At 41.2% G+C, this 23,583-nt stretch overlaps 1 protein-coding gene across 1 annotated transcript in view; it reads right to left on the bottom strand.

Annotated features, from left to right (window-relative positions):
- The window catches only part of CLGN (calmegin), a 69,684-nt gene that overhangs the window by 34,003 nt on the left and 12,098 nt on the right, over positions 1 to 23,583 (bottom strand). Inside the window, exon 2 of the mRNA XM_004471941.5 lies at positions 1,213 to 1,362. Coding sequence (XP_004471998.1) covers positions 1,213 to 1,353 — 141 coding nt within the window. The 5' untranslated portion in view covers positions 1,354 to 1,362. The remainder of the gene's footprint in view (positions 1 to 1,212; positions 1,363 to 23,583) is intronic.

The raw sequence follows: 23,583 nt of genomic DNA, 5'->3' as shown, positions 1-23,583 counted from the left end.
CAACACTTGCATTTGCCAATACAAAACTCTAAAAGGAAGTAAAGCAATGAAATCTATAAAAATATATAATATACCATTGACCATTTAAGAGTAGCTAGCACAATTAATGCTTTCTCAACATAAAAAATATTTCAGATTAGCACAGTATTAACTATGAATATTCCTCAATGAGAAAGCTCTTTTGGATCCTCTACGTATACAAAAGTCTGTGAAATTTCCCAGACTCCTGTTACTCACCATCTCAAAACACACACCTTAACAATGTAAACACATAAACATGGGTCAGTCCTACTGAAAGCATCTCTCTTTGCCACTTTGCCACTTCTCTTTCTATGCATCTCTGAGCATTTTCTTACCTCAGAGAAGTATTTAAAAGAGAGAAAGACACTATGTACTTTCCTTCTAGGATTAACTGCAAATTATATTACCTTTACATTTACCTGCAAAGGGCTAGGAATGTCAGACATAGAATGAAGACTCATCTCTCAGCTAAAGTACTTAATTCTCTTTAACCAGTGACAAACTTCTGATAGTACAAGCCTCCTGCATATTTATTTGGTAATAAAAGTGTGCTGCTAGGTACCATACACAAAAGTAAGAGAATGACTGTAGTACAGTGACAATCTAAAAATACAGCAACAAGAGAGGTGGAAAAAAGCAATGCTGGGAAGCGGACTTGGCCCAGTGGTTAGGTTGTCCGTTTACCACATGGGAGGTCCAAGGTTCAAACCCTGGGCCTCCTAGACCCACGTGGAGCTGGCCCATGTGCAGTGCTGACGCACTCAAGAAGTGCCCTGCCACGCAGAGGTGTCCCCCGTGTAGGGAAGCGCCACGCGGAAGGAGTGCACCCAGTAAGGAGAGCTGCCCAATGGGAAAGAAAGTGCAGCCTGCCTAAGAATGGCACCACCCACACAGAAAGATGACACAAGATGACGCAACAAAAAGAAACACAGATTCCTATGCCGCTGACAACAATAGAAGCGGACAAAAGAAGACAACACAGCAAATAGACACAGAGAACAGACAACTGGGGTGGGGGGGGAATTAATAAATAAATCTTTAAAAAAGAAAAAAAAAGAAAAAGCAATGCTTTCCTATCTACTTAGAAAATTTTAAAAATATATATTAGAAAGGAAATGAATCTTAAGAGAGAGCTCATTCCTATGTATCATATGAAGGAATAATTTATAACTCATTTCTCAATAATCATACCTCTGAGGAAAGTCCAAGTTTATTAACATCAACTTCTTCTGAATTCTCATCAAAGTCTTCCATTTCAACACCATCATCCATAAATTCAGCATTTACTGAGATGAGAAGACCCAAATATAGCCAAAAGCCTTGAACATGCATATTGATTATCTGTGAAGTTAAAGGTAATCATTGAAAATAGAGCAAAGTTGTAAAAAATACATATAAATGTATTTACAAAGAAATACTTTATCCTTAGTGCCTCTTTTATTCTAGGGTGGCTTTTAGAGTAAATCATTAACAAGATTAAATTTAAATTGTGCTTTGAACATGTAAAAATACAAACTCAAATCTCATAGGAAACAGATGCTACATCTGTATTCCTTCCTCCAAAACCAAAGAATCAATGGCACGATACCTAAAGATATAGATAACAGTGAGTATCAAACTCAAATAATGTGTGGGCCCCTTTAAAAGAAAGAAAAACTTCTCATGGTTTTTAAATGTTGGCTTAAATGATTTTTATTACAATGTTGCTTAAGTATAGAGAAATATACAATATAAAATTTATAAAATCAAATACATTTATGTAAATACTAACAAAACTAAAGAAAAAAAGCTTTCAAACTTAATGTGATAGTGTTTTGTTGAAATCAAATCACTCCTAAAGGGAACTTTGAGTGTTTATTCCTCCACATAAACTGCTTGGAAGTTAAAACTCCCATCTTTTCAACAGGAAAAAAAATCTGAAAAACTGAAAACCAACAACTCTTCTTAGAGTCCTCACAGAAATAAAGTCACACAGGAAAAAAGTGAACTGAAAATTGGATAAATAGACAGATATAAAGAAATCACAGCTTACCTGGAGCAGAAACCACTGCTGGAGCCAGAATTCAGTAGGAATACTTAAAAGGTTAATTGACTAATTGCTGTAGGCTGAGTGAGGGCTAGATTGAGATACAAAAAACTCCTGGAGGCTCAAGCTTGGCCGGCGTGGGTGGTGGTGAGGCAAGGAAGAGCGAAGGGGAGAACTAAACGTTTTGAAACACACCCAGGGTCCTCTATTTTCCTTAATTATACTCCCAGGGTCTAACTGACCTGGGGAAAGAAAATACCCTTTCTGTCTCACCTAAGGGGTGAAAAAAGAGAGACAACTTGTGACGATCACATCCCAGGTGCCCAGGCCCACTCAAAGTCTAGACATAATCACGGGAGTAGAGAACTTCCCCTCCCCCTACACGCATGACGAGTTCAGCAGGGCTTCTGTGTAATTACAAGAGATTACAGCTGAAAGGAACTACAAGGCTCAGACCCTATTTAAGGGGTCTCTAAGGAAACCCAAAGACAACAGGGGAGATGAAAACAAGAACGCCAGAGGAAATTTAGCCTATGACATAGCTACAGCAAACAGTAAACACAGCCTAACTCTTAATCAGACAAATGTAAACATTGTGATATAGGATTTTTACCTGGCTCTCAAAAAAATTACAATGCATTCTAAAATACAAAAAAAACACTGTTTGAGGAGATAGGACAAATATCAGAACAAGATTCAGATATGGCAGGGATTTTGGAACTATCAGAGTGGGAATTTAAAATAACTATGATGAAAAAGGACAAAAAGGTAGAAAGAAAAAAACAAATAAAAATACAAAAAAAATTTCTTTAAAACTGACTAATATACTAAGTGCTCTGATGTAAAAAGTGGAGAAAGTGCAAGAACAGGTAGGTAATGTAAGCAGAGAGATTTTGATTCTAAGAAAGAATCAAAACAAAATTCTAGAGAAAAAACCCTATAACAGAAATGAATGCCATTGATGGCCCATCAGTAGGCTTGGACATAGCTGAGGAAATAATCAGTAAGCATGAAGATATATCAATCAAAATTTCCCAATCTGAAAAGCAAAGAAAAAAAAGAGACTGAAAAAATTGAACAGAATATCCAAGAACTGTGGGACAATTGCAGAAGGTGTAAGATATATACATATATATGGGGTTACTAGAAGGAGAAAGAAGAGAAAAGGGAACAGAAGAAATACTTGAAGTAATAATGATCAAAGATTTTCCAAAATTACTGATAGATACCAAACTACAGATCCAGAAAGCTCAGAAAAGACCTAGCTGGTTAAATACCAAAAAAATCTACACATAGGAATATTATCTTCAAACTTCAAAAAGCAGACAAACAAAAAGTCTTGAAAGAAGCCAAAGGAACTTATCTATAAGAGAGGAACAATGATAAGAATTACATCAGACTTTTCTTTAGAAATATTTCAAGCAAGAAGAGAGAGGAATGAAATTTTTCAAGTGCTGAAAGAAAAAACCTACCAACCTAGAATTCTGCAGTCAGTGAAATTACCTTTCAAAAGCCAAGGATACATAATTTCTGAGATAAAAAAATTTAAGGGAATTTTTCACTAATAAACTTGCCTTACAAGAAGGTTTAAAAGAAATCCTTCAGAGAGAAGGAAAATGACTGAGGTTAGAAACTCAGATTTAGATATGGAGGAACACTTGGAAGAAATAAAAGTAAAATAAAATATTTTACTTATTATCGAGTGGTCTATAGATAATAGTTTGTTCAAAATATAGCTTATGGATAAGTGAAAATTATGACTGCAATGTTATAAGGGACAGGAGAGAGGAATTGGGAATACTTTGTTGTATGGTACCTGCACTATCTATGAAGTGGTATAGTAATATTTAAAACTGGACTTAGATTAGCTATACTGCAAACTTTAGAGCAATCACCAAAATAATTTTTTTAAAAAGAAGTATAATTGATATGCTAAGAAGGGATAAGAAATAGAAACATACTGGAGAACAGACGTAGCTCAAGTGGTTGAGTGCCTGCTTCCCATGTACCAGGTACTGGGTTTGATCTCTGGTACCTCCTAAAAACAACAAACAAATTAATGAAGAAACCAACTCTCATTGGGGAGCAGATGTAGCTCAGTGGTTGAGCACCTACTTCACATATACAAGGTCCTGGGTTCAATCCCCAGTACCTCCTAAGAAAAAAAAAGAAACATAAAATGCTCAATCTAACCAAGAGAAAGCAAAAAAGAGTGGAAAACAAAACAACAACTAAAAGAATACAGAGCAACAAATAGAAACATTATAAATATGGTAGTCATTAATCTATATCAATAATCATTTTAAAAATGAAATTGGTCTAAAGACACTAACAGCAAGACAGGAACTATCAGAGTGAATAAAAAATTAGATCCAACTGTTAGTTGCACACAGGAAGCTGCTTTAATTTTTATTTTTTTGGTTTACATTATTTTTTTTTCTAATGAGCATTTTTTGAAGATACATAGATCACAAAAAATGTTACATTAAAAAATATAAGAGGTTCCCACACCCCATCCCCCCCCCCCACACCAACAACCTCCTTCATAATTGCGGCACATCCACTGCATTTGGTGAATACATCTTGGAGCACTGCTGCACTGCATGGATTATAGTTCACATTGTAGTTTACACTCTCCCCCAGGGTTATGGCAGGCTATATAATGTCCTGGGTTATGGCAGGATATATAATATCCAGCATCAGTCCCTGCAATATCATTCAGGACAACTCCAAGTCCCAAAAATGCACCCACATCACATCTCTTCATCCCTTTTCCTGCCATCAGCAACTACTGTGGCCACTTTCTCCACATCAATGCTACAGTTTCTTCAATCACTAGTCACAAGAGCTCTACAGTAGAATACCAGTGAGTCCACTCTAATCCATATTTTATTCCTCCATCCTGTGGACCCTGGATGGTGATGTCTACTTCACCTCTATATTGAGAGGGGGCTTCGATCCCCCTTGGTTGTTGGATGCAGTTTTCCTGCTTGGAGTTGTAGGCACTCGGTTCCCTGGTGTGGTGGTTGACCATCCTCACCTCCCTGTTAGCTGACCTGGGTAAGTCCAACGAACTGGAGAGGAGGAGTTGCAACTCTGCTGAGGCTCAGGGCCCAGCTGGCACATGGCGAGTCCAGGGACTCAAGTCTCCTGAGCATATACTTTAATTATAAAAACACAGATAGATTAAAAATAAAGGGATGAAGATAGACAGATGGACATGCAAAGTTAATACTAATCAAAAGAAAGCTAGAATAACTATATTAATTCTAGACAAAGATTTCAAAGTAAGGAAAATTATCAGGGATAAGAGGGGCAAAACATAATGATAACAGGGTCAATTCTCCAAGAAAACATACAGATCCTGAATGTGTATGTACCTAAAAACAGTGTCAAAATAAGAGGTAAACATAGATAGAACTGCAAGGAGATACAGAAAATCTACTATTTATATAATTGTATACTTCGGCACCCTTTAAAATATAATTGTCAGGTTCAGCAAGCAGGAATTTAGAAAGGATATAGCTGAATTGAACAGCATCATTAAGCAATTGGCTCTAATGGACTTTTATAGGATAGTTAATTTAACAACAGCAGAACACACATGTTCTCAAGCTTACATGGAAAATCCACCAAGACAGCCCATATACTATACCATAAAACACATCGTAACAAATTTAAAAGAACAGAAATCATAGATAGTAGGCTCTCAGTCCCTGATGGAATTAAACCAGAAGTCAGTAACATAAAGGTAACCAGAAAATCTCAAAATATTTCAAGTATAACATACTTCTGAATAAAAATGAATCAAAGAAGTCTCAAGGGAAATGAAATATTTTTAACTAAATTAAAATGAATATACAATTTCTCAAAATTTGTGAACTGCAGCAAAAGCAATGTTTGGAGGGAAATTTATAGTATTGAATGCATATATTAGAAAGGAAGAAATATCTAAAATCAATTAGATAAACTTCCACCTTAGGAAATTTGAAAAAGAAGAAGAAATTCAAACTAAGCATATGAATAGAAAAAATAAAAATTAGAGCAGAAATCTATGAAATTGAATACAGAAAATTAATAGGGATAATCAAAGAAATCAAAAGCTGTTTCTTTGAAAAGATCAATAAAATTGACAAACCTCTAGCCAGACTACCCAAGAAAAAGGAGAGAAAACACACATTATAAATATAAGAAATAAGGCAGGATCTGGAGGGAGTTCCAGGAAAATGGCATTGAAGTATTCAGGCAGAGCCCAAGTCTCTTACAATAAAAAGAATGGAGAGGGAAGCAGATGTGGCTCAGGCGATTGGACTCCTGACTACACATTAGAGGTTGCTGGTTCAGATGCTACTAAAACAGACAGCGAGCTGACTCAACAAAAAGAGGCAACCAGAGACATGGGGAGGAAAAACAGAATGAGAGACACAACAAAGCAGAAGCAGAGGTGGCTCATAGACACCTCCCTCCCACATCAGAGGTCCTGGGTTCGACTCCCAGTACTTCCTAAGGAAACAAGGAAGATGAACAGACTCAACAAGTGAAAAACAAGGGGGGTGGGGAGAAATAAAAAAAATCTTAAAAAAAAAAAAAAGAATGGGGGAACGGCAAAAACCTATCCAATGGAGCTGCTTTGGAGATATATAGAATGGGAAAGTCCTTGCATCATACGGGAGGGAACTAGACAGATAAAGAAGCCAAAGGAAAATCGTGAGTTACTTGCCCCTGTGGCTGGAAACAGCACATATACCCCACCCTCAAGGCAAATAGACTTAGTAAAGTCCCTGACTCAAATGAGTGGGAGGGAGCATTCCTAGGGAAGAAGAGGGGTCTGGCAGAGGTGGAGAGTGGTTTCTTTTCAATGAGTTTGGTCAGCTAAGCCCCCTTTGAATCTTGGAAAGGACCCCTATGGGCACTGAGGAGACCATGGGGAAAGGGGAGGGGGGAATTGATCAGGCAGGCTGCAACAGCCTTTCCTCTTAGGCCCCTTTCTAATTTTTATGATTTTTTACTTGTATTGCTTATTTATTTCCTAGCTCTTGTATGGTTACTTTTCTACCTTTTTAAGAATTATTACTACTACTATTCTTTTTCTCCTATCATTTTTCTTTTCCATGGTCCTAATTTTTTTCCCAAGAGAACACAGACAACTGCAAGGAAATAGAATAAGAGGAACCAAGTATCAAAGAGGAACCTTACACACACACAAATAACAAAATAAAACCTAGAGTAGAAAGAGAAGGTAATCAACCAAATAAGCCCACCAATATAAACAAATGCCTAGACACTAACAAAAAATTACAAGCCACACTAAGAAACAGGAAGACACAGCCCAGTCTAACAAACAAACTGAAAAACAGGAGGAGATGCAGAAAGTGAAACAACTAATCAGGGATGTCCAAACAAATATCATGAATCAACTTAATGAAGTGAAGAATGAGATCAAAGATATTAAGAAGGCACTGGAAGAACATACATAAAAAGATAACAGATGTGGTGGTGATGAATGGCACAATGCAAGAAATAAAAAATACACTGGAAGCATATAACAGCAGCTTTGAACAGGTAAAGGAAAGAATTAGTAATATTGAAGATAGTACATCTGCAATTGCATAGATAGTAGAACAGATAGATAAAAAGATAGAAAAAACCCAGCAGGGACTTAGGTATTTGAATGACAACATAAAATGCTCAAACATACACATTACAGGCTTCCCAGAGGGAGAAGGGAAGGGAAAGGGGGCAGAAGGAGTGTTGGCAGAAATAATGGCTGAAAATTTCCCAACTCTTTTGAGGGACATGGATGTACATGTCCAAGAAGCACAGCACTCCCCAAACAGTACAAATCCTAACAGTCCTACCTCAAGACAAATACTTGTCAAATTGTCCAGTGCTCAAGAAAAACAGAGAATACTGAAAGCAGCAAGAGAAAAGAGATCCATCACATACAAGGGAAGTTAGATTAAATGCTGATTTCTCATCTGAAACCATGGAAGCAATAAGGAAGTGGTATGACTTAGTTAAGGTGCTAAAATGAAAAACCTGTCAACCAAGAATTCTGTATCCAGCAAAGGTGGCATTCAAAAATGAGGGAGAGTTCAAAATATTCACAAATAAACAGAAATTAAGAGAGTTTGTCAATAAGAAAACTGCAAAAAATACAAAAGGGAGTTCTCCAGGTTGAAAGGAAAAAACAGGAGAGAGAAAGTTGGAGGAGAGTGGAGGAAAGAAAATTATTGGTAAGAATAACAAAAAAGATAAAAAGAGAAATAAAAACAACATTTGACATACATAAACCTAAAGAAAGTATGGTTAATGTAAGTAATTCCTTGATAGTAATAACAATGAATGCTAATGGATTAAACTCTTCAATCAAGAGACAGATTGGCAGAATGGATAAAGAAATACAATCCTACCTATATAATGTCTACAAGAAACTCACCGAAGACTTAGGGACTCAAGGAGGTTGCAAGTGAATGAATGGAAGACAATTTTACATGCAAACAATAACTAAAAAAAAGGGCAGGAGAAGCTATCTAATGTCAGACAAAATAGACTTTAAATGCAAAATTATTGTAAGAGACAAAGAGGGACACTATATATTAATAAAAGGGGTTATCTATCAAGAAGAAAGATCATAAACATATATGCACCTAACCAGGGCACCTCAAAATATATGAGGCAAACACTGGAAAAACTATGTGGGGAATAGATGCCTTTACAATTATACTGGGGGACTTCAATACACCATTATCACCACTATCATCAATAAAGAAACAGAGACCTTGAATAATACATTAGAGGATCTGGACCTAATAGACATTTACAGAACATTACATCCAAATACAAAGGATTATACATTCTTCTTGAGTGCACTCAGATCATTCTCCAGGATAGATCACACACTAGGCCACAGAACAACTCTCAACTAATTCAGAAAGACTGAAATTATACAAAATAATTTCTCTGTCCACAATGGAATGAAATTGGAAATCAGTAAGGGACAAAGAAGCATATCAGGCACCAAGATACGAAAGTTAAACAATACACTCTTAGACAATCAGTTGGTAAAGAAGAAAACTGCAAAAGAAATCAGCAACTACCTTGAAACAAATGAAAATGACAACACAACATATCAAAACCTATAGGATGCAGCAAAAGCAGAGCTGAGGGAAATTTATACCCATAAATGCTTATATTAAAAAAGAAGAAAAGAGGTAAATCAAAGGCCTAACTGCACACCTGAAGAATTAGAAAAAGAAAAGCAAACTAATTCCACAGCAAGTAGAAAGAAGGAAAATAACAAAGTTTAGAGTGGAGCTAAATGAAATTGAAAATAAGAAAGCATTAGAAAAAATTAACAAAACCAAAAGCTGGTTCTGGGAGAAGATTAATAAAATTGACAAACCCTTAGCAAAACTAACAAAGAAAAAAGAGAGAAGATGCAAATACATAAAATTAGAAAAGAGGAAGGGGATATCACCACTGACCCACAGAAATAAAGAGTATCATAAGAGAAATTGTATGCCAACAAGATCATAACTTAGATAAAATTCTCGAATTCCTAGAAACACACAAGCAGCATACATTGACAAAAGAAGAAATTGATGAGCTCAATAGGCCAATCACAAGTAATGAGATTGAATTAGTCATCAAAACCTCCCAAATAAGAAGGGCGCAAGACCAGATGGCTTCACATGTTCTACCAAACATTCATGAAAGAACAAACACCAATTCTGTTTAAACTCATCCACAAAATAGAAGTGGAGGGAACATTGCCTAACTCATTCTACGATGTCAATATCACCTTAATACCAAAGCCACACAAAGATGGCACAAAAGAAGAAAACTATAGACAAATCTCTCTAATGAACCTAGTGGCTTGAATCCTCAACAAAATACTTGCTAACTGTACACAACAACATATCAAACGAATTATACACCATGACCAAGTGGGTTTCATCCCTGGTATGCCAGGATGGTTCAATATAAGAAAATCAATGTAATACACAACAGTAACAGATTGAAAGGAAAAAACCACATGATCATTTCTAATGATGCACAAAGAACATTTGACAAAATATAGCACCCTTTCCTGATAAAAACTCTTCAAAAGATAGGAATAGAAGGAAACTTCCTCAATATGATAAAGGGTATATCAGAAAAACCCACAGCTAGCATTATATGCAATGGTGAAATGGTGAAAGCTTTCTCTCTAAGATCTGGAACAAGACAAGGATGCTCACGGTCACAACTCTTATTTAGCATTGTGTTAGAAATACTTGCTCAAGTGCTTAGGCAAGAAAAAGATACAAAAGTTATCCAAACTAAAAAGGAAGAAGTAAAAATTTCACTATTTGCAGGTGACATGAACCCATACATAGAAAGCCCTGAGAAATCTACAACAAAGCTTCTAGAGCTTACAAGGGAGTTCTGTAAAGTGGCAGGATACAAGATCAATGTGCAAATACCAATAGTATTTCGGTACACCAATAATGAGCAATCTGAGGAGGAAATCAAGAAAAAAAATTCCATTTACAGTAGTAACTAAAGAATCAAATACCTAGGAATAAACTTAACTAAAGATCTAAAGGACTTGTACTCAGAAAACTACACAACATTGTTAAAGGAAATCAAAGACGACCTAAATAATTAGAAGAATATTCCCTGTTCATGGATAGGAAGACTAAAGATCATTAAGATGTCTATCCTACCCAAACTGATTTACAGATTTAATGCTATCCCAATAAAAATTACCACAGTATTTTTTACTGACTTGGAAAAGCTAACTATGAAATTTATTTGGAAGGGCAAGGGGCCTCGAATAGCCAAAGATACATTGAGAAAGAAAAATTAAATTGGAGGAATCACACTACCTGACTTTAAAACATAGTGCAAAGCTACAGTGGTCAAAACCACATGGTATTGGCACAAGGACAGACATACTGACCAATGGAACACAACACAACTCAGAGTTCTGATATAGATCGTCACATATATGATCACTGATAATAATCAAAGCCACCAAGACCACTCAACTGGGATAGAATAGCTTCTTCAAAAATGGTGCTTGCAGAATGGGATATCCAAATCCAAAAGAATGAGAGAGGAACACCATCTCATGCCTTACACAAAAATTAACTCAAGATGAATCAAAGATCTAAATATGAGTCAAGACTATAAAGATCCTAGAAGATAATGTAGAGAAGCATCTACAAGATTTTGTAGTAGGAAATGGTTTCATAAACTTTACACCTAAGCATGAGCAATGAATAGAAAATAGATATATGGAACCTCCTCAAAATTAAAAACTTTTGCACTTCAAAGGAGTTTGTCAAGAAAGTGAAAAGACAGCCTACCCAAAGGGAGAAAATATTTGGTAACCATCTATCTGATAGGGGCCCAATATCCAGCATATATATAAAGAAATCCTACATCTTGAAAATAAAAAGACAACCCATTTAAAAAATGGGCAAGTGATTTGAATAGTCACCTCTCAAAAGAAGCAATACAAATGGCTAAAAAGCACATGAAAAGATGCTCAACATTACTAGCTATTAGGGAAATCCAAATCAAATCTGCAATGAGATATCATGTTACACCCATTAGACTGGTGGCTATTAAAAAAAAATAGAGGACTACAAGTATTGGAGAGGATTTGGAAGAAAGGGAACCCTTATCCATTCATTGCTAGTGGGAATGTAGAATGGTTCAGCCATTGTGGAAGATGGTTTGGTGGTTCCTCAGGAAACTATCTATAGAACTGCCAAATGATCCAGTAATCCCACTGCTGGGTATATATCCAGAAGAATTGAAAGCAGGGACATGAACAGATATATACACACCAATGTTCACAGTGACATTATTCACTACTGCTAAAAGTTGGAAGCTACCCAAATGTCCAGCAACAGATGTATAAGCAAATTGTGGTACATACATACAATGGAATATACTCAACTTTAAGAAGGAATGCAGTATTAACACATAGGATAACACGGATGAATCCTGAAGACCTTATGTTGAGTGAAGTGAGCCAGGCACCAAAGGACAAATACTACATGACCTCACTGATATGAATTAAGCAAACTGAGCAGACTCAATACAGCTGGAGTTTAAAAGGCAGGTTTACAGGAGACAGAAAGGGAGTAGAGGGTTGTGAGCCAATGCCCATATGGGCAAAATCTGTGATAAGGTGGAAGGGTGTAGTTGTTCAGTGCATGGGCGTTGACAGTGGTGCAATGATGCTATTGGGTTTGCCAGTGCTGGTCAGTGTAGGGGATGTGGTGGGGGCGGGGGGGTTGGACTATCCATGGAACTGGGGGGATGGTCAGAGAAAAAGCAAGTGAACTCTGGGGATTTTGAGGTTTATGGTTAAAACTACAATGTTTGGAATGTTCTCATGGCAAATAAGGCAGGGGAGGTTTACTAGTGTAGGGTGTTAGATGTGTGTATGGGGGGGCATACAGGACAGGGCACACCTCTGTGGAATATGTAAATGTTCATCTTGTCATAGTGTGCTGTAACAGTGGGTGGAGGCCCACACAATAAACAGGAAAATATTGAACTCCCATCCTGGGGAGTCCTGCTATATTCTCAAATAGAGAGGCAAGAGTCTCTCAAGAACATAGGCAGTGCCTAATAAAAGAAAATAGACCAATATGTTAAGTCCTCAATATTATTGCAAGTAACTATGAATCTTATTCTTCACAAAGTGAAACTTAGTGGTTACCATAGGTCCCAAGGGTTGGGAGAGGGAAAATAGAATAGCTGGAACATAGGGCATTTTTAGGGCATTAGAATTGTTCTGCATTATCTTGCAATAATGGATACAGGTCATTTTAAGTTTAATAAAAATTTATAAAAGTGTACAGTCTAAAATGTAAATCATAATGTAAACCATTGACCATGGTTAGTAGCAATGCTTCAATATTTGTACATCAATTGAAACAAATATACGATCTGAATGTAAAATGTTATTAATAGTGGAGAGGGGAAAAGGGGAAGGGTGTTGGGTATATGGGATTCCCCTATATTCTATACATGACTTTTTTTATTTTATTTTATTTTATTTTTTTATTGATTTTGTAATAATATTACATTAAAAATATATATGTAAGGTCCCATTCAACCCCACCCCCCCACCCCACCTCCCCCCCCCCCAGCAACACTCGTTCCCATCATCATGACACATCCATTGGATTTGGTAAGTACATCTTTGGGCACCACTGCACCTCATAGTCAATGGTCCACATCATGGCCCATACTCTCCTCCATTCCATCCAGTGGGCCCTGTGAGGATTTACAATGTACATGACTTTTTTGTAACCTAATGCTCCTATGAAGATAAAATGAAAAAAATAAGACACTGGGGGAATATACAGAAGAAAATGTCACTGTACATATAAGACAACAGATCTTACAGTGATGAAAGATGAAATGTCTAAAATTTTTTTAATTGTATAAAATTTTAAAAATTAAAAAAAAATTTTTGATAAACAATATCCATGTGAAAAAACAAGCAATAAAAGAAGGATAATCTCAACTGATTGCATGGACTTTGTAAGTATAATAAAGGAAACGGATTGGGCTCCCATCTACCATATGGGAGGTCTAGGATTAGATTCCTGGGGCCTCCTGGTGAAAGGCAGGCTGGCCCATGTGGCAGGTTGCCTGAGTGGAGAGCTGACCTGAGTGGAGTGCTGACCCACATGGAATGCTGGCCCACGTGGAGTACTGGTCCACACAGGAGTGCTGGCCCACGCAGAGATCTGGCACAGCAAGATGATGCAGCAAAGGGAGACAGAGCGTTGAGATGATGCAAAACACAGCAGACCAGGGAGCTGAGGTGAGAAACACAGCAGACCAGGGAGCATCTCTCTCTCATACCAGCAGCTCCCAGGATCAGTCCCTGATGCTGCCTGAGGAAAAGACAAGCAGACACAGAAGAACATGCAGAGCAGACAGCAAGCACCAAAAGAAACAAACAAACAAAAATTGGGGAGGGAATAAATAAATAAAACAAATCTTAAAAAAAAGTATAATGAACTTTGGTTAGTAGAAATGCTTCAATATTGGTTCATCAACTATAACAAATGTACCATACTAATCTAAGATGTCAATAATAGGGAAAACTATGTGTGTATGTGGGTATTATTAGGGGAGGGGGTAATATGGGAATTCCCTATACTTTCAGTGTTATTTTTCTGTAAATGCAAATCTAAAACTTCTCTAAAAATAAAGTTTAATATTATAAAAAAAATTGTAATGAAAAATTCTATGCCCACAAATTTGAAAATTTATGTGAAATGGACCAATTCCTTGAGAGAAACAACCTACCAAAACTCACACAAGGACAAATAAATAATCTGAAAAGGTCTATGCCTATGAAAAATATGGAATCAACAATTAATGATCTTCTAAAAGAGAAAGTACAAAGCCAAGATGGTTTCACAGATGAATTCTACCAAACACTGAAAGAAGAAATTATGCCAATTCTCTACAGTCTTTTAACAAAAGAAAAGAAAAGAAAAGCAAATACTCCCTCACTTACTCTTTGAGGTCAGGATTACCAAACTGACAAACCACACAATGACATTACTAGGAAAAAAAAATTACAGACCAGTATCTCTCATGAATGTATATGCAAAAATCCTTAATAAAATGTTAGCAAATCAAATATAACAGTGAATAGGAAGAACTATACACCATATCCAGTTGGGATTTATTGCCACTTACAAGGCTCGCTCAACATCTGAAAATCAGTTAATATAATTCATCATATTTACAGGTTAAATTAGATGCAGAAAAAACATTTGGCACAAACCAATATCCACTAATGATTAAAAACTCTGAGCAAACTAAAAAGAGGGGAACTTCCTCATCTTGATTAATAACATATACAAAAACACTTAGAGCTAACATCATACTTAATGATGAAAAAATAGATGCTTTTCCCCTAAGAAAAGGAACAAGACAAAGTATCCCCTTCAACCACTCCTAGTCAAGAGCATACTGAAGTCCTTGTTTGTGCAATAGACCAAGATACAGATTGGTAGGTAGAAATAAAACTTTCTTTGCAGATGACATGGCTATTTATTTAGAAAATACCCCCCCCCCCCCGCCCACACCCCACACACAAAAGGACATACAACACCTGGGAAAGTAACCGTATCACTATGGTGGAGTAAGACATGCTGGTATATATCTCTCTTAGAAACAGCAAAAAAGAAAAAAAAAGGGAAGGGGGGAAGAGAGGATAAACATTCAAAACTCTGGAAGATGACTCAGACTAAAGAACAACTCCACGAACACTAAATCACGGGAAATTTAAAAAACACCTAAAAATGGTAGGAGAGTGATGGGATGAATTTACCAGTCTGAATCCCTCCTCCATGCTTGGATCTCCATGGCAGTTTGTGTGACTCATAGCAGTGGCTTAGTGGCCAAGGTATATTCGAGTTCAGGTCTGTGGGACCTGATCTATCCGTGGTGGTGGCTGGGCACTCCATACACATTCAAGTGTGGGTTCCTGTGACCTGATCAACCCATGACATAGCTGGGAGGCCCACACACCCTAAGGTTCAACTCACCCAAAGTGGCAGTTTGGTGACTCACAAGCATTTCCAGTTGAGGCCCTGGGACCTGATTACTAGCGCACCCAAATGAAAATATTGAATATTTTTGAACACTGACCCCAACTGTCTCCAAAGAAGACAGACTTGAAAATGCAGACCAGAATGCAAGAGTGGAACTGAACTTATCACAGCTGCCAGGGAGAAAAAGCTTTAATTAAAAAAAGGGCTCATTGCTGGGAGGAAAAAGAAGGAAGATGAACTACTTTCCTAGAAGGAAAACAGTCACATATACTGGGAAATTCTTACTAGTTTCTGTGCACACCCAGGGCAAGACACAGGCTCAAAGAAAACCTGAGAAGAACTAAACTGTTAACAGTAGACTACTCTATTTGTTCAGTATAAATTGGGCTAAGCAGAAGAAGAAGACGGTCAACAATCAACCTACATTAAACCATAGACAAGTGGAAGAATTTGACTTCCAGAGTTAGTTCCTCAGAATAATCAAATGACCAGACTTCAAAAAAAGATCTTAAGACAAAAAAAGAAATATGAAGAGATGGACCATTTAAAGTACATCACAACGAAAGAGTACAGATATTGAAACAACTGATCAGAGATGTTAAGTCGATTTTCTAAATAAGTTCAGTGAGTGAAAGGGAAACATGGGCACAGAAATAAAATAAGTTAAGAAGATGATACAAGAACAAATGTAGGCAAGCAGTTGTAGCTCAATCAGTTGGGCTCCCATCTACCATATGGGAGGCCCTGAGTTTGTGTTCTTGTGAAGGCAGGCGCGCCAGCATGCTGCAAAGAACCACCCAGCCCACAAGCACCATGCAACACCAACTCAGCAAGGTGACGCAACAAAAAGGGAGACAAGTAAAAAGAAAACACAAAAGAGTGCACAGTGAATGGACACAGAGAGCAAAACAAAAAGCAAGCCACAAGGGGGGGTGTGTGTGAAAAATAAAATAAATACAGGCATACAGAAGAATGCACAGCAAATGGACACAGAGAGCAGACAGCAAGTAAGCAGCAAGGGGAGGGGGGAGAACAAATGGAATAATTAGAAAATTTTTAAAGGGTCCAAACAGATCTTTTTGGGAAAAAATGAAATAACAGTTTAAAAATACACTAAGTCCTTCAAAAACAGATTTAAACAGGCAGTTAGAGTAGTAAACTAGAATACAGGGCAATTACAACAAAAAGACTGAAGAGCTGATACAAAAAAGAATTTTAAAAAGTGCTGAGTGTTGCTATTCTAAGTTAGCAACCCCTGCTGTGGGCTGCTACTCTAAGTTAGCAACCTACGAGGACCGGGCGGGCTTCCACGGCTCGGCGGTGAGCCCCTAGGCCAACGCGTAGGCCTAGGTTCTCCAGGCGTGGGGGACGCGCGGTAAAAACCACGGAGACAGCCTGTGAGAATGAGCTAGTCTAATTTATTGTGGAAACACACTTGATTATATAAGGTCGGGTCAAGGGAGGGGTAGGAATTGGGGCGGGTAAACTACCGGGCGGTAGTGGATAGGCGGAACTGTGCAGGCAGCTATGAAGTAGGCGGTGATTAAGAAAGGGGGCAGATTATGAGTTGGCTAAGTGGACGGGACTGGCGGGAAGGATAGCAACGGCTGGAAAAGGGAGATAACAAAGGCTAGGAGGAGGGGTGAAGGGAGGCAGCAACAATTGCTCCTTTTGTTTTATAAAAAAAAAGGTGTGAGAGAGTAGAGGGATGGGCTGTGGAGGGTGAGAGAAAAAGAGGGCAGGATTGACTGGCGATGGGCAAATGACATATCATTTGGCCAGAATGTATGCATAGCCCTTAGGGTTGGTGCGTGCCGGTGCTAGACGAAATATCTAACATGATGTTGCGCACGCTTTTTTGGGGTGGATAGCGCTGTGGCTAGCTTAACTGCGAAGAATTCTCAGACGTATAGCAATAAAGGGGGGCGGAGGGTGCACCCAAGCCCTTTACGCCGAGGGAAGCGAACCCGTACCGACGGCTAAAGTCAGAGAGCTTCACAGCAAGCAGCTTCACAGGCGGGATGTACAGTGGGAAGGGGGGTGAGGACGTGGTCGAGATTGAGGAATGGAATCAGAGGTAGCAAGACGTTGGTAATGGATTTGAACAAATGAGGAAAATACACTGTCAGCATGATCTTTGGCAAGGCGGATGATTCGTCGAATGGCCCAAGGACCAACGGTGAGACCTAGGATGATGAGCAGAACTGGGGTTAGTAACGGGAGGAGATAGGGGAGGAGGGGCTGCAGAAAGCCCCAGGAACCAGCAGTTTGGGCTCGTTCAAGTCGGCGTTGGTTGAGACCTTTTTCAAGTTCTTTTAAGCTGGAGTCTACTAAACCGGTATAGTTGGCATAGACGCAGCATTCTTCTCCCAGAGCTGCACATAGGCCACCTTCTTTGAGGAGGAGGAGGTCAAGGCCTCGGCGGTTTTGCAGGACAACTTCTGAAAGGGAATTGAGGGAGTCTCTAAGATATTTGATTGCATCTCGGAGGTAGATGATATCAGAGTCTACTGCTTGTCTGAGGTTTTGGAGGGCGGAGGCTTGTGTGGCTAGGGCTGCAACACCAGTGGCAGCTCCAGCTGTAGCTGAAGCGGGGGGGGGGGGGGGGGGGAGTGGGGCTTTATGGGGGGAGGAAGCTCTTTCTTTTTGAATGAGTAGCTTGAGCTGTTGGTGAGTGCGCTCAACAATTCCTTGCCCTTGTGGATTGTAGGGGATGCCAAAATGGTGTGTGATGTGGTACATTTGTACGAAGCTGGCAAAGGTGGCACTGTGATAGGCTGGTCCATTGTCGGTTTTGAGATCCCAGGGAATTCCCATGAATAGAATGGCTTGTCGGAGTGCTTTGATGCAATGTTTAGCGCTCTCTCCTGTGAGGGGCACGGCGTAGCACAGGTGCGAGAAAGTATCAACTGCAACATGAAGATACTTAAGGCGTCCAAAGGCGCTAACGTGTGTGACGTCAAGTTGCCAGCGGGAGTTAGGCCGTAGGCCGCGGGGATTAGCTCCGCGAGGCTGCAAGGGTCCAAGAGGCAGCAAAGGTGCACATGTTTGGCAGGAGCGCACAAGATGTTTACATGTTTCAATGGGGAGGTCTGGGAAGAGCTTTTGAATGGATCGCGCTGAGAAGTGGAATTGAGAGTGTAGGAGCTTAGCTTGGTTGACAAAGTCTCCCAGTCTTGTTTTGTCAGTGAGGTTTTCTTGAATGGCAACTGGGCATACATGGCGGCCGGATGCTAAAGCGTCGGCGAGGGCATTTCCTTGAGCTAGCGGTCCTGGCAGGCCAGAGTGACTTCTGATATGAGCAATGAACCAGGGTTGTTGCCTTTCTTCAAGCAGTCGCTGTACAAAAGCGAGTGCTTGGTCAATAGTTAAGTCACTGGGTAGGAAAGTAGCAAGCGGGAGGCTGCGACACACTTGTAAAGTGTATAAGCTGTCTGTGAAGATGTTAAGAGGCTGGTCCGGGTATAGATTGAGGACTGCGGCGACAGCTAAAAGTTCACCTGTTTGGACAGAAAAGTCATTAGCAAACACCAATTGTCGTGGCTTAGGTTCTCTTGGCGTATATATGACAGCAGCGAATGCCTTTTTTGAAGCATCGGTGAAAGCAGTGATGGCAAAAGGAATTGGCTTTCTTGCGGGCAGCGGATGGAACGGGTTGGAAAATGCTAATTGAGATACCCCTTCTAGTAGTGGATGATGCGGATAGTGATTGTCAAAAGAGCCACGAAAGAATTCTATTAGGCTTTGCATTTGGGCATTATTCATAATGAGAGAGGTAACTTCTTTTGCATCAAAGGGCCAAACGATGGTGTGTGGCGGGACGCCGTACGTTTGTATGGAGAGAAGTACTAAGTCAGTGGCTAATGTGATCCAAGCCCTTGTAAATGGGCAGATTTTTGGGAGTTTACTTTTTGACGTGTGTAGAAAAAGAAGAGGACCATCTTGCCATAGGAGACCCGTTGGGGTGACTGGTGTTGGCAAAACTAAGGCAAGGATTGGGAGATCGGGAGAGAATCGCTCTAGGCGGCATTGCTGGAGTGCAGCATTTACTTGTTGGATGGCTTCTTTGGCAGCTGGGGTGATGGTGATGGGGCGAACGACTGCAGCGGATGGACTGCACTTAGTCTGCAGGAGCTCGAAAAGGGGTTGCATTTGCGCTGTTGTGATGGGGAGTGCTGATCGAAGCCAATTGATTTGTCCGCAAAGCCGTTGGAGCTCAGTCAGCGTCATGTGATCAGAAACATGGATTTGCGGGCTGGTGGGCCGAATATATTGATGAAAATGAAAGCCTAAGAACTGGAAAGGTGGCTGGGGGTTGACTTTGTCAGGTTGCACTATTAATCCAAGACTTGAAAGGTTTGTCGTAACTGCAGAGAGTAAATCATTGAGAAGTGTGTTAGAACTTGCTGCTAAAAGGAGGTCATCCATATAGTGGATGATGTATGTGTGCTCTGGATGGAACTTAGAGCGTAGCGGCTCAATGGCATGATTGACATAGAGCTGACATATAGTTGGACTGTTCCGCATGCCTTGTGGTAGTACTCGCCATTGGAATCGGAGTGCTGCTCCTTGATTGTTGGTACGCGGGACTGTAAACGCAAATCGTGGACAGTCTCGCGGGTGAAGAGGAATGGAGAAAAAGCAATCTTTGATGTCAATGGTGGCTGCATAAAAATGCTGAGGGACTGCAGTGGGATGCGGGCAACCAGGCTGAGGTGATCCCATTGGCTTAATATGTTTGTTAATTTCTCGAAGGTCATGAAGGAGGCGGAACTTGCTCGTGTTCTTTTTATTGATGACGAAGACTGGCGAATTGTAGGGACTGGTAGACGGCTCAATATGCCCTGCTTGTAGCTGTTCTTCGACGAGGGCAGAGAGAGCTTGCAGTTTATGAGTTGGCAAGGGCCACTGCTCGACCCAGATGGGCTCCTCTGTGTCCCATTCCAGAGGGATAGGGTCAGGTCTTGAGATGGGAGCAGTGGCCCCTATAAGGGGGGGGGGGCGGCGCAGCTATGAAGGCTTCTGTGGTGATTCGAGCTTTTAGCTGGCTGAGTACATCTCTTCCCCACAGGATGGTTTGGATTGAAGAAAGGACGAGTGGACGAATCTGGCCTTTGTGACCTTCTCGGTCGCTCCAATGCAGAGGCTGGGAGGTTTTCCAGGAGGTAGCAGCTCCCGTGGCGCCGATGACTTGAGGGCCGGTTTCGAGGGGCCAATGATTGAAGGCGGCGATTTCAAAGGGAATACAAGAGATTTCAGCACCAGAGTCTAAGAGCCCTTCAAGCCATTGTCCGTTTATTTTAAGCTCTAAGGAAGGTTTTTGGTGACGTTTGATAGGCATTGTCCACATTAAGGTTTTGGAGCTCTCTGGAGGGCCTCTTGGGGGAGGGGCTGAGGCCTGCCCCGCTGGAAGTTTAAAGGCTGGGAGATACGTTGCGATGAGCGGCAATCGCGGGCCCAGTGATACCCCTTGCCACAGCGCGGGCATGGTGTGGGGGGGCCTCTTGGTCTGTGCAGTGCTACAGCAGGGCGGGGAGCTGCCTGTTGAGGGCACTCGCGGACAAAATGACCGGGCTGACCGCATCGAAAGCAGGCAGAAGTGGAGGCAGATGACACAGCCATGGTGGAAGCGAAGGCAGCAGTAAGTGCTTTAGTCTGTGGGTCAATATCTCGACAAGCCAATACCCATTCATGTATTGGCTTATCACGGATAGGAAGAATAACGGCCCGGAAGGGTGCAAGGCACCCATCGAGAATGAGTTCTTTTGCTAACACAAACTGAGCATCTTCATTAGTAATTTTCCGCTGGCATGCTTCTAAAACGCGTGCGACAAATGCTGGAAAGGTTTCTTGCGAGTCTTGAAGCATTTGCGCAAATTTGGTGGACTGCTTGGTAGAAACTAAAGAGAACGATCGCTGGACAAGAGCTTTTACTCGGTGCCAAAACCCTGGATCTATGTTTATATAAGAACGAGGGTCAGCATAGTTGTTAATTCCTGTGTAGGCGTCAGCTGGATCTTGGATACCCGCTTGGACATTTTCTACCACTTGCTTATCAACAGCTACTTGATAGTAAGCACGCCATTCAAGGAACTGGCCTGGCGGAAGGATGGAACGGGCTAGAGAAATCCAGTCATAAGGAAGAGCAAGTTGAACCCCTAACTCTTCTATTAATTGTTGGACATATGGGCTACCTATGCCGTCTTCTTTAACAGCTTTGCGAAGAGTTTTAACTTCTTCGGCTGTGAAGGGAAGCCAAGTCTGAGGGCGCTGCTGCGTGGGCAGCGGGTTGAGCGGGTATAGCTGGGGGGCGGGAGAATGTGCTTCGCTAGAAGCAGGTGGGGAGCTGCTGCCATACGGTGGTGGCGAGGGATGAACGGTAGCGGGAAACAGATGAGAGAATGATGGCTTAGCAGCGTCAAGGCGGCAACAAACTGGCGGCGGGATATTTTTGGGCGCTGGACAAGATGGCGGAGCGGCGACGTCACTTTTAGGCGCCTGCCAAGATGGCGATGTAGTTACGTCATTTTTGGGCGCCGGCCAAGATGGCGGCGAAGTCACGTCATTTCCGGGGGCCGGCCAAGATGGCGGCGACATTATGTCCGGGGCAGGGCCGGAAGATGACGAGACAGGGAGGGGCGGGTAAAGGTGAGAGGAGGCGCCTTTGTTCCCGCCGGCGGGCTCGGACATAGGTGAAGAAGAAGCCGGAAGTGTGCCATTTTGGGCAGAGGTGGAAGAAAAAGGAGAAAGTCCGCTATTTTGAGGAGCTACTGAAGCGGCTTCTGCGGGCCGTGGGGAGCGCGGGCGGGGAGGTTCGCGCTCGAGAGCGGCGGCGAGCTGGTCAGACAGAGAATTTGGGTCGCCAGGATCATCGGGCTCATAGTCATTGGGTTGCTTAACTGATTTGTCTCGGATGGCTTCTGACGGTGCACCAAGGAGACAGGCGCGTATGGCTACTAGAGCAGGCAGCAGGCCGTGCGGAAAAGACCGCTTTTCATGCTCTATGGCGGAGGTGACTCGATCTATGAGTCGAGAGTATGTGTCTGGGCTCCAGAGCTGGCAGGTGGCGAGCCACGGATTAAGAGGGAGTAGCAGGTCCCAATATTTTTGGAGCTGTTTTAGGGAAACGTGGACTCCACTGGTATCAAGCAGGGCGGCTAAAAGCCGAACCTGAGGGGTATGGTGTGAGGAGAGAGAGGTGCCCATAGTGGGAGAAGAAAAGACGGCGATGGGGTCCCTACCTGGAGAGCTGAAATGGTCTCCAGTAGACAGCAGCAGCAGCAGCAGAGAGGGGCCGGAGGGTGGTGGAAGGAAAGGATCCCGGGCGAGCCCCCAGCTGTGAGCTGCTATTCCAAGTTAGCAACCCCTGCTGTGGGCTGCTACTCTAAGTTAGCAACCTACGAGGACCGGGCGGGCTTCCACGGCTCGGCGGTGAGCCCCTAGGCCAACGCGTAGGCCTAGGTTCTCCAGGCGTGGGGGACGCGCGGTAAAAACCACGGAGACAGCCTGTGAGAATGAGCTAGTCTAATTTATTGCGGAAATACACTTGATTATATAAGGTCGGGTCAAGGGAGGGGTAGGAATTGAGGCGGGTAAACTACGGGGCGGTAGTGGATAGGCGGAACTGTGCAGGCAGCTATGAAGTAGGCGGTGATTAAGAAAGGGGGCAGATTATGAGTTGGCTAAGTGGACGGGACTGGCGGGAAGGATAGCAACGGCTGGAAAAGGGAGATAACAAAGGCTAGGAGGAGGGGTGAAGGGAGGCAGCAACAAAAAAGTGAGGTGAACCTAAGGGACTTTTGGGCCAAATTAAAGTATACCAACATATATGAGAGTCCTACAAAGAGAAGAGAAAGAGAAAGGGACAAAAAGAATATTTGAAGAAATAATGGCTGAAAGCTTCCAAAATTGATGAAATATATTAATGTTCACATTCAAGAAGAC

Source organism: Dasypus novemcinctus, chromosome 1, assembly GCF_030445035.2.
Source record: "Dasypus novemcinctus isolate mDasNov1 chromosome 1, mDasNov1.1.hap2, whole genome shotgun sequence".
Classification (NCBI taxonomy): Eukaryota; Metazoa; Chordata; class Mammalia; order Cingulata; family Dasypodidae; genus Dasypus; species Dasypus novemcinctus.
The sequence above is the reverse complement of the archived record's forward strand: the minus strand, read 5'-3'. Positions and strand labels throughout refer to the sequence as shown.